The sequence below is a fragment of the Bos indicus genome, chromosome 1 (genome assembly GCF_029378745.1).
Source record: "Bos indicus isolate NIAB-ARS_2022 breed Sahiwal x Tharparkar chromosome 1, NIAB-ARS_B.indTharparkar_mat_pri_1.0, whole genome shotgun sequence".
NCBI classification, from domain to species: Eukaryota; Metazoa; Chordata; class Mammalia; order Artiodactyla; family Bovidae; genus Bos; species Bos indicus.
The window spans coordinates 91,033,567-91,045,055 of record NC_091760.1 but is presented as its reverse complement, the minus strand read 5'-3'; the positions used below and the strand labels follow the sequence as shown (position 1 = coordinate 91,045,055).

The window sequence follows — 11,489 nt, the reverse complement described above, 5'->3', positions numbered from 1 at the left end:
GTGCAGAAAGGAAGAAAGTTACTGAATAAATTGTCTTGGCTTTTTGATCAAAGACAAATAGATAGCTGCTTTCCTACTTTTAGTTTTAGTTCTAGAGAAGAAGGAAGAAGGCCTTGTTAAAAAAAATGGGGGGAGGTTTCTTGACTTTTAATATTAGAAAAGAAATAATTGAATACTATTCTCTCCTCTAAAATTACCTTCCAAAGATTTTTTTTTTTTTTTTAAACAATGATTTTATTGCTTTAGTACAATACACAAATTTATGCAACCAGGGCAGAGGCTGTGGATGACTCGTATTTCCAATTAGGGGGTAGGACTCGTTTGGTCTTGTAGTATCGAGCCAACCGGTGAATACGGCTCTCAATCAGAATCAGACGGAATTTAGCATCTTTATCCTTTCTGTTCCTCTCAAGATGCTTCCTAACAGCAACAGCTTTCTTAATTAAATGATAGAGATCCTCAGGGAGATCAGGAGCAAGTCCTTTGGACTTAAGAATTCTCAAGATTTTGTTGCCTGTCACAAAACGTACTTGTGCAACACCATGAGAGTCTCTCAGGATCACACCGATCTGTGAGGGAGTCAGGCCTTTCTTGGCCAGTGTGTAGATCTGCTCCTTCACGTCGTCAGAAGTGAGCTTCAGCCAGGTGGGGACGCTGCGGCGGTAGGGCAGAGCCGACTGGGACAGGCCCTTCCCGGGAGCGTGCATGCGACCCATGATGGCGGCGGTGTGGTAGCAAAAGGAGCCAAAGATTTTCTTCAGGGGTTATAGAGTTTTGATAGATTCTTTTCCCACTAAACTAGCTATACTACATTTCAAGTCCTTTTCCTCCACATATTTAAGTTATATTTTATCTGAGCTAATTTATTTCTGAGAATTTGATAACCAGTGTAAGCATGTGCAGAAAGTTCGTATGTGTGTTCATGTATATACTACATACATGAAGTATGCCCTCCACATCCACAAGTTTCACATCTGCAAATTCAACCAACTGCTGCTCAAAAAATATTTGGAAAAAAAAGTAAACTCCAGAAAGTTCCAAAAAGCAAAATTTGAATTTACAAGCACCAACAACTATATTCATAGCGTTTCCATTGTATTTACAACTATTTACTTTATTTTCTTGGGCTCTAAAATCACTGCAGATGGTGATTGCAGCCATGAAATTAAAAGACGCTTGCTTCTTGGAAGAAAAGCAATGACAAACCTAGACAGCATATTAAAAAGCAGAGATGTTACTTTGCCAACAAATGTCTGTATAGTAAAAGCTATGGTTTTTTTCAGTAGTCATGTATGAATGTGAGAGTTGTATCGCAAAGAAGGCTGAGTGCCGAAGAATTGATGCTTTTGAACTGTGGTGTTGGAGAAGACTCTTGAGAGTCCCTTGGACTGCAAGGAGATCAAACCAGTCAATCCTAAAGGAAATCAGTCCTGATTATTCATTGGAAGGACTGATGGTGAAGCTGAAACTCCAGTATTCTGGCCACCTAATGTGAAGAACTGACTCATTGGAAAAGACCCTAATGCTGGAAAAGATTGAAGGCAGGAAGAGAAGGGGATGACAGAGGAAGAGATGGTTGGATGGCATCACAGACTCAATGGACATGGGTTTGAGCAAGCTCCGGGAGATGATAAAGGACAGGGAAGCCTGGCGTGCTGCAGCCCATGGGATTGCAAAGAGTCAGACACACTGAGCGACTGAACAACAAACATAGCATTTACACCATATTAGACACAAAAAGTAATCTAGATGATTTATATGGGGAAGATGTTTATGGGATATATGCAAATACTATATTATTTTATATAAGGGACTTGTGGACCTAAGAACCAATGAGTCTTAGTATCTGAGACAGTCTCGGAAGCAATCTCCTGCGGATACCAAGGGTCAACTATACGTATAAATACAGAGAGAGTATGAGATGTACACTTTGAGATAAACATCTGTATATGAGAAGATTATCAGATGTTGTGTCTGAGATATGTGTGTGTGTGTGTGTAAGAAAGATGCTTTTGCCTTTGAGCAACAGAAATGGAGCAGATTTATTTTCTTATATGCAAAGGTTAGATACAGCAGATCACTAGTGTTGGTTTAATTGATCCATAATTCCATAAAAGAGTCAGGTTCTGGTCTGCTGCCTTTTGTATTTTGGATTGCTAACTACGCCTGTCTCTTTCATCAGAGAAAAAACCAAACCTTTCCCAAAATCTTCCCTTGCAGATGCCTACTTAAAACCACTGGCCAGAAATGCATCACTTTCCCCTATGGCTGAGGAAGGAAGCACCTGCTCTAAAGTCCATAGTGGAAGCAAGCAGAGATGAAAGGCCTGGGAACAGATGCTATACTTGCCATGAAAGCAAGCACAACCTTAGAGATAATACCATGTGATTATTCTATAATATTTATGTTTCAAAACATCTTCAAATCTACCACATTGATTTGTGGAAATAAGGCCTCATCCTGGATGGTAATTGAAATTCTATATTTGGTGGTAATAATTTAAAAGCTTGATTTTTTACTCAATATTTAAACACATTTTGAATAACAACTGAAGGCTAGACACGACTCTACAGGCACTACAGATATATAGATAAACTATTCATAGTTTAGCTCACTCAGCAATGAGCAAAGTCATGAAAAAAAAGTTGTACATAGAAGAACCTAGAGATGATCATACTAAGTTCAGTACGTTAGAGAAAGACAAATATCACATAATATCACTAATATGTGAAATCTAAAAAGGTGATATAAATGAACTTACTTACAAAACAAAAACAAACTTACAGACATAGAAAACAAATTTCTGGTTATCAAAGGGGAAAGGGGCAGGGGACAAATTAAGAGTTTGGGATTAGAGAATATAAACTACTATATTTAAAACAGATAAACAATAAGGTCCTACTGTATAGCACAGGAACTATATTCAATATCTTGTAATAAGCTGTAATGGAAAAGAATGTGTGTGTGTATATATATATATATATATATATATATATATATATATATATATATAAATTTGCTATACACCAGAAACTAACAAACACTATAAATCAACTATACTTCAATTTTAAAAAAAGTTCTAGTGTGTGTTAGGTAGTAAAATGCCCCCAACCTCAAATTTGCTGCTGCTACAGCTTAGTCACTCAGTCATGTCCAACTCTTTGCGACTTTATGGACTATAGCTGGGCAGGCTCCTCTGTCCATGGGATTCTCCAGCAAGAGTACTAGAGTGGGTTGCCATGGCTTCCTTCAGGGGATCTTCCCAGGCCAGGGATTGAACCTGGGTCTCCTGAATCGCATGCAGATTCTTTATCACTGAGCCTCCAGGGTTGGTCATATCCTAATCTTGTAAATATGTTACATTGCCTGGCAAAAGAAAATTAAAATTGAAGATGAAATTAAGTTGCTAATCAGCCCACTTGGATGTAAGGAGATTATCATGGGTTATTTGGATGGGTCCAGTCTAATCACCCTTAAACATAGAAATGGAGACAGAAGGATGTGTCAGAGAAAGACATGAGAAGAACTTGACTTACCAGAGCTGGCTTCAAAGATGCAGAAAGGGGACCAGGAACTGAAAAATGTTGAGGTCCCTAGAAGACAGGAGGGAATAGTCCTCACCTATAGCTGGCAGAGGAACCAGAGATCAAATTGCCGACATCCACTGTAATCATCGAAAAAGCAAGAGAGTTCCAGAAAAACATCTATTTCTGATTTACTGATTATGGCAAAGCCTTTGACTGTGTGGATCAAAATAAACTGTGGACAATTCTGAAAGAGATGGGAATACCAGACCACCTGACCTGCCTCTTGAGATACCTATATGCAGATCAGGAAGCAATAGTTAGAACTGGACATGGAACAACAGACTGGTTCCAAATAGGAAAAGGAGTACGTCAAGGCTGTATATTATCAACCTGCTTATTTAACTTCTATGCAGAGTACATCATGAGAAACGCTGGGCTAGAAGAAGCACAAGCTCAAATCAAGATTGCTGGGAGAAATGTCAGTAACCTCATATATGCAGATGATACCACCCTTATGGCAGAAAGTGAAGAGGAACTAAAAAGCCTCTTGATGAAAGTGAAAGAGGAGAGTAAAAAAGTTGGCTTAAAGCTCAACATTCAGAAAACGAAGATCATGGCATCTGGTCCCATCACTTCATGGGAAATAGATGGGGAAACAGTGGACACAGTGTCAGACTTTATTTTGGGGGGCTCCAAAATCACAATGATTACAGCCAGGAAATTAAAAGATGCTTACTCCTTGGAAGGAAAGTTATGACCAACCTAGATAGCATATTGAAAAGCAGAGATACTATTTTGCCAACAAAGGTCAGTCTAGTCAAGGCTATGGTTTTTCCTGTGGTCATGTATGGATGTGAGAGTTGGACTGTGAAGAAGGCTGAGTGCTGAAGAGTTGATGCTTTTGAACTGTGGTGTTGGAGAAGACTCTCAAGTCCCTTGGACTGCAAGGTGATCCAACCAGTCCATCCTAAAAGAGATCAGTCCTAGGTGTTCATTGGAAGAACTGATGCTGAAGCTGAAACTCCAGTACTTTGGCCACCTCATGTGAAGAGGTGACTCACTGGGAAAGACCCTGATGCTGGGAGGGATTGAGGGCATGAGGAGAAGGGGACGACAGAGGATGAGATGGCTGGATGGCATCACCAACTCAATGGACATGGGTTTGGATGAACTCCGGGAGTTGGTGATGGACAGGGAGGCCTGGCGTGCTGCGATTCATGGGGTCGCAAAGAGTCAGACACAACTAAGCGACTGAACTGAACTGAATTGATAGCTGGCAAGGAAATGGGAACCCTGATCTGATAACTGCAAAGAACTGAATTCTGCCAATGACCTGAATAAGCCTGGCAGAGAATTCTCCTGTGGAAGAGCGTCTGGTAAAAGATGTAGCCCATCTATACGTCTATACCTTGATTTTAGCCCAGTAAGGCTAAACTATCTATACAATAATATAATATATTTATGCTGTTTTAAGCCATTGTCTGTAGTAAGTTTTTATAGAAACAACAAAAAAATTTATAATGATAATGAATATAGCGAACAAAAGATTATGATTTAGTGTACTAAGAGCTTCAGAGTGAAAGTGAAAGTGTTAGTTATTAAGTTGTGTCTGACTCTTCGCAATCCCATGGATTGTAGCCCACCAGGCTCCTCTGTCCATGGAATTCTCCAGGCAAGAATACTGGAGTGGGTTGCCATTCCCTTCTCCAGGGGATCTTCCTGACCCAGGGATCAAACCCCCAGGTCTCCCACATTGCAGGCAGATTCTTTCTACTGTTTGAGCCACCAGGGAAGCTCTAAGAGCTTAAGAAGTATCTCTGATATCATGTTAAGAATTTTAGATTGAATAAGTAATAAGGAACCATCAGGAACTTCTTGCTGTGGTTGAACACCAGGAGAGAAAATATGTATAACTTTTTCTACATAGCACTTTCCCAAATCACAATTTCCCCAAGGCCCACAATACCTGAAACTTAAAATTGATAACACCTATGGTTTTTATTCTTAACTTGTTAAAGAGAGCACTGTTTGGTAAATCTCTTTACTAGTAAACATCTGAGATGGGGCATCTTCAGGAAAATGACTAAATTATTTTTGTGAATTAGATCTCAGGATTTTTCGTATGAGAATCCATGCTTATACTGAACCTGTATATTCACTAAACACAAAATATTTTCTTTCTATTTAAGTCTTCCAATTAGAATAAAGCATTGCAGATAGAAAGTTTATTTTCATATTCTCACTACTGTGAAAATCCTTGTTTACCTATAGCAAGCATGCCTCAGGCACTAGTTCTGTTTAAGGCCTGCATACCAATGCAAGTTTGAGATTTTAAAGGAGGTCTCTATAGTGATCTTAATCTGTTTTTCACTTAACTGGTGAACTGATCATTCTCCCTGACACTATATACACCACTGAACATTTTAGGGGGGAAAGGCCAATCTCAATTCTTCCAGCTGAGGCAAAAGCAACTCAGGATGAATTAAGTTTAAGCAACAAAATGAAAGTTTTTAATATAGTGATGTCAGTATCATCAGAACAAATTTGAAAGTGACTGCTACATCCTACAGGCTGATTTTCAAACCTTATATGTTTACTTTTTATAAAGATTGTTGGAAATAGGGTTTAATACCAAGTCTACACAGCACGACCAAATTCTCTGGCTAAGCAGATTTGCAATTTTCTGTTGTTTTAATAATTGGCTTCAAGGCTAACCATCAGCTTGCCTATGTGGTAAGCCAATTTATTCATCAAGGAGATATAAAATCCTGGTTCAACTGTGCCTCAGTACACTTTTTGCAATTGCCTGGTTGTTAGAAATTCACATCTCGTTTATGACTAGAGGGAAGGATTTGGGTCTTACATTGCAATTACTATCCTGCATCAGGATGTTTAGTTGTTTGCAGAAAGACAGGCCAGGAGCTGTTGCTATACCCAGTCAATAAAGAAGGACAAATATTTGGGAGATGACAAGGGCAGAGGTTTGCAACACAAGTTCAGTTTGGGAAGTAATTACTTCATTTAAAGATCCAATGGTCTCTAGTTAAAATGGAAGCAAAATATTTAATTCTATATTAATAGCCTTCTAACTGGCCTACTTGAATTCACTCTGACCCCTTCGAGTTTATTCTCTACAAGGATGCCTGAAAGATCTTCTTCAAGTTGTGAATCTCAATAACACTTGTCAGAGTTCACCCTTCAACCTAGTCTTTCAATGGTTCCCCCTTCCCTTGGAATAAACACAACACTCAAGAGGCTCTGAGACCGCATAATGCCCCCTCTCCACCTCATCTTACATTACCCCTGCTCCCCAGTCATACAGGCTTTTGGGTCCCTCATATTTGGTGGGCTGTCTCCCGCCATTGAGACTTAACATTGTTTTCTCTGCATGGAGGACTGTTCCCTCCCCTGTTGCCTCATTAATTCCTACTTGACTTCTCTCAGCTCAACGATCATTTTCTCAGACAAGCCTTTTCTGACCTCCTTAAGTAAAATCCTCTCTTTCAAATTCATACACAACTTGTATGATTTTTCATTGTGTCAACTTCACACACCAACTTGTATCACTTCTCATTGCTGAAAATCAACTCTTTTCCAAGATTGTTTGATGTTATTTATCTCTGCCAATAATGGTAAACCCCACCATTGTGCATTTTTGCTTCGCCCCACCCCAGAACCTATAAAACTGCCTGAGACATAGGCATTGAAAAGTATTTGTTAAATATACAAATAGATGCTCAGTCACTTAGTTGTGTCCAACTTTTCATGACCCCATGAACTGTAGCCCACCGTCTAGGCTCCTCTGTCCATGGGATTTCCAGACAAGAATACTAGAGTGTGTTGCCATTTCCTTCTCCAACAAACAGATGGGTAAGAATATTTTCAAAGATTCTTATATACCTTTTGTTATATACTGTTACTCCACTATCCTCCATGAAGAAAATGAATGACCATTTCACCTGGTATAACGTTTTCAACAATCAGTTGCTTAATGCAAGTTTAAGAAATAGAATTAAACTATATAGGCAGAATTATGTTTATACATAGCTGATAAAAAGGCCGACAATAGTTAGTTTTCATCAGTGAGTTATGTTAAGAGCAGAGACAAAGAATATCAGTTTTTCTACCTGGAGTAAAAGGGCCCAATATATAGTGGCTTTACAAAGATGCTGAAAGGCTGGGTTGTACTTACTTAATACTAAGTAAGTACTAATACTAATACTGAGAATTATAGTTAGTCCTAGAGCAAGGGTTATCACTGGATAGACTAATTAGGGATCCATGAACCCAAGAGTTAGAATATATTTCATAGATGTACAGGAGAAGGCAATGGCACCCCACTCCAGTACTCTTGCCTGGAAAATCCCATGGATGGAGGAGCCTGGTAGGCTGCAGTCCATGGGGTCGCTAAGAGTCGGACACGACTGAGTGACTTCACTTTCACTTTTCACTTTCATGCATTGGAGAAGGAAATGGCAACCCACTCCAGTGTTCTTGCCTGGAGAATCCCAGGGACGGGGGAGCCTGGTGAGCTGCCGTCTATGGGGTCACACAGAGTTGGACACAACTGAAGTGACTTAGCAGCAGCAGCAGCATAGATGTACAACTGCATTCTCCCTTTTATTGTGGGAAAACTAAGCCTAACACGCTTAAGAAATATATCTATGGTCACACCCCTGTGAAGGATCAGCATCAGAGCTAGGGCGCGAAAAGCATAGTTAGACATTTCTGAATGCTTTCTCTATGACAAATCTGTACTGATTCTACAGGGAAGTGGATTTTAAAAGATTTACACATCCATCTGTACACATGGAAACATTACAATAAATATTTGGCAGATCTGTCAAGCATTTAAAAAATAAAAGAGGTGTTCTGAATTCTAAAAATGCAATAGCCAAGGCAATTATTAGTTCTAAAACTATTTTTTTTAATTATACAAGAAAGGGAATATCATCATTACTTGGCTAAATGGTAAATAATATTTATATAGTCAGAAAACTATTGGAATGATTGAAGAACTTTAAGAATGAATAACATCAAAAACTGACAAATCTAGAAATAACAGTGTAAACAACTTACATAGAAATGTGGAGATAAGTATACAAGTGTTTTAAAGTATTACATCTGAGGAGTGCAGTGGGTGGTAAAAGATGGCTGAAGCAAGGGACTGGTGTTTTTCTTACTCCTTTCAGCACTTGTTTTAGTGATTTGAACAAAGAAACAAAAAAATCTTAACTATAACAAGGTATCGGAATAATAGGGGATTAGGTACTAAAGGATGTAGAAGACTATCAAGAATATAAAAATAGCAGATATACAGAGAAGCCACTATTCCTAGGACCAAGGCAGAGGACCCAGGAAGGAAGAAATCTGGAAGACACCCCCTACGCCAGGGCTGGTCTCTAAGACCTGTTCTCAAGGGGGCAACTGGGCTGTACTGCACGATGTAACAGGACAGAGGGACTGCGTTGGCAGGACTCACGGGGACATCATCATCTGGGGTTCCAAAATAAACCATTGTAGGGAGGTGCCACAGAAGTGACACTCACCAAGAAACTTGTTTTCTGGGATGCCAGGTGTTGCTCCCATGAGAAGGTGTCTCAGAACTTGCTTGGATGTCACTTGAACGGCAGTGCTGAGAACAGGTATCCAAAGAGAAGTGCCAGGCCATGTAACTCACTCTGAAGCTACCTAAGGGGCTTCCAAGGAGGCTGTTCCCTGGGAGATGCTATTATTCTTTGCAACTTGCTGCCGAAGTTCAGCACTTTGGCATGAAGAGGTGCCAAAGGAAACCATCTACTGGGAGGAGCAATGCCAGTGGCCCTTGCACGTGTGCTTGCTTCTGCTGCCTCTCATTCCTATTTATATTTTCCCTGCTCTTGAGTCTCTGTTCTCCAACATATTTTATCATTGTTTTACAAAATGCATGTTTGAAGGTAGTCTTAGTAATGCCTAATTAATAAGACACAGTCCTTGCTTTCCAGAAGTTTATCATCTGGCTGAGGTCATAAGTTAAACTCACTTAAAACAGTTAGGGAAAAACAAAATATAGAATCTTAAATGGTAAGTTTTAAGTGATAAATTTTGCAGGACAAAATCCCATGTTCTAGGAGCACCCTAAAAGGAGACTATCCAAATTATAACAGTCAGTAAATGTTTCCTGAAAACTTCAAGTGACCTTTCAAATAAAAATATGCACTGAGGGGAAGCAAGGAGAGGGAGAGGGAGGCACTAACTGAGCCCACAAGGAGCTCCCAGGAACGGTGACCATCAGTGTTGGATTCGCTGGCACCTATGACTCACTATGGTCTGGCCCCACATGCTCCTTTATCATCATCTTTGACCCCTGTTCAACAATTCTCTATTCTTTTACTACAGTTTATCTACTGTCCTGAACAGACCTATTCTTATTGCTAGTCAACGTTCCTCTCACATCCTCTCCTTGGAAGTCACCTTTCTTCTCCCTTTTCAGCGGTTTCACTGTTGCCCAAGACCAACTATTCTGGCATACAGGGATTTCTCCCCTTTCTGAACATCAGTTGCACTTAATTCTATACCACCCCCTGGAAGGTCGTATTCGTTTTTGGCAAAGTAGAATAGTGGAACCTGCATAGACCTGTAGTCAGACAGGCTGGATTCAAGTCCTGGCTCTCTAACATTTTGGCTGTATTTCCTAAGCTCTCTAAATCTCTATGTTTTCATTATAATTTAGGGAAGGTTATACCTTCTCTGTAGGGTTGTTGTGAGAATTGAATTATATTACATGCATATATGTGCCTTGAAAGTGTTGCTAAATGACAAACACATACAGTTTGTGTTAGTGTTTGTATGTTTCCACTCTATCTAGAATATAGGTTAGCAATAGAACAACAGTAATTATTTATATACCCCTTAACATCTAGCACGTTTTTCAGTACATAGTAGGCATACATACATAAACACTAAAATGATTAAAATCAAATCCATTTCCATAAAAATATAAAGTGCTCCATCTGCACTGCATTTGCTTTATCCATCCTTATTTGTACCCATTAGATGCATCCAAGTTACAATATTCATCACTGCAGAAATTACTGGTGAAAAGCAATTTGAACTGGTAACATCCATCTTGGCTCTGTCAAACCCTCAGTTTGTAAAAGCAGTTTGGAACTCATGAGCTGTCATAGCAATAACACTCACTTGATACATTTTACAGATAGCGATTGCTGATAAGTGTTCTTGCAATGAAGTACTCAAATAACTGGTATGACTAGAAATGTCAGTCACAGATCAGTCAAGTTGGAAATGTTAGGAAATAAGTTTCACCAGCAGTCCTAGAATTCCTAAAAAATTTTTTTTCTTTTAAAATATAAGGTGTGTCTTAGAGATTCCAAAGAAACTATACTGACAGAGCAGTTCGTGGGAGGGTGGGAAGGGGCAGAGCTAAACAGAAGTAGAGGTGGTACTGGTTCTGTGGCCTGGTGTAAAGAAAACGCACTTGGGAGCCAGTCACACCAGGGGCAAAACTCAACTCCATCGTTTACTATGGCTGGCACGGTAAACGTTGGCATTAGGCCTTCTTTGCTGTTGCTGCTGCTAAGTTGCTTCAGTTGTGTCTGACTCTGTGCGGCCCCATAGATGGCAGCCCACCAGGCTCCCCCATCCCTGGGATTCTCCAGGCAAGAACACTGGAGTGGGTTGCCATTTCCTTCTCCAATGCATGAAAGTGAAAAGTGAAAGTGAAGCCGCTCAGTCGTGTCTGACTCTTAGCGACTCCCTGGACTGCAGCCTACCAGGCTCCTCCGTCCATGGGATTTTCCAGGCAAGAGTACTGCAGTAGGGTGCCATTGCCTTCTCCTAAGCCTCCGTATTTTTATATCTAAAATGACCATAATGCAATTGTCCTAAAAATTAAAAATAGGTTTCTAAAGCACCTAATACAGGGTGCTTTGTGGAACTTGGGTGATGAGCACTGTATATGGT

General features: G+C 39.9%; 1 protein-coding gene across 1 annotated transcript; it reads right to left on the bottom strand.

Annotated features, from left to right (window-relative positions):
• Positions 1-207: 207 nt before the first annotated feature.
• Positions 208-745, bottom strand: LOC139183670 (small ribosomal subunit protein uS15-like). The gene has a single exon (XM_070791752.1). It carries the CDS (start codon positions 714-716, stop codon positions 261-263), a length of 456 nt encoding a protein of 151 aa, XP_070647853.1. The 5' UTR covers positions 717-745; the 3' UTR covers positions 208-260.
• Positions 746-11,489: the final 10,744 nt, after the last annotated feature.

What these genes read in the sequence shown, in the direction of transcription:
- LOC139183670 (XM_070791752.1), bottom strand. Translation starts at nt 716, where the DNA reads ATGGGTCGCATGCACGCTCCCGGGAAGGGCCTGTCCCAGTCGGCTCTG.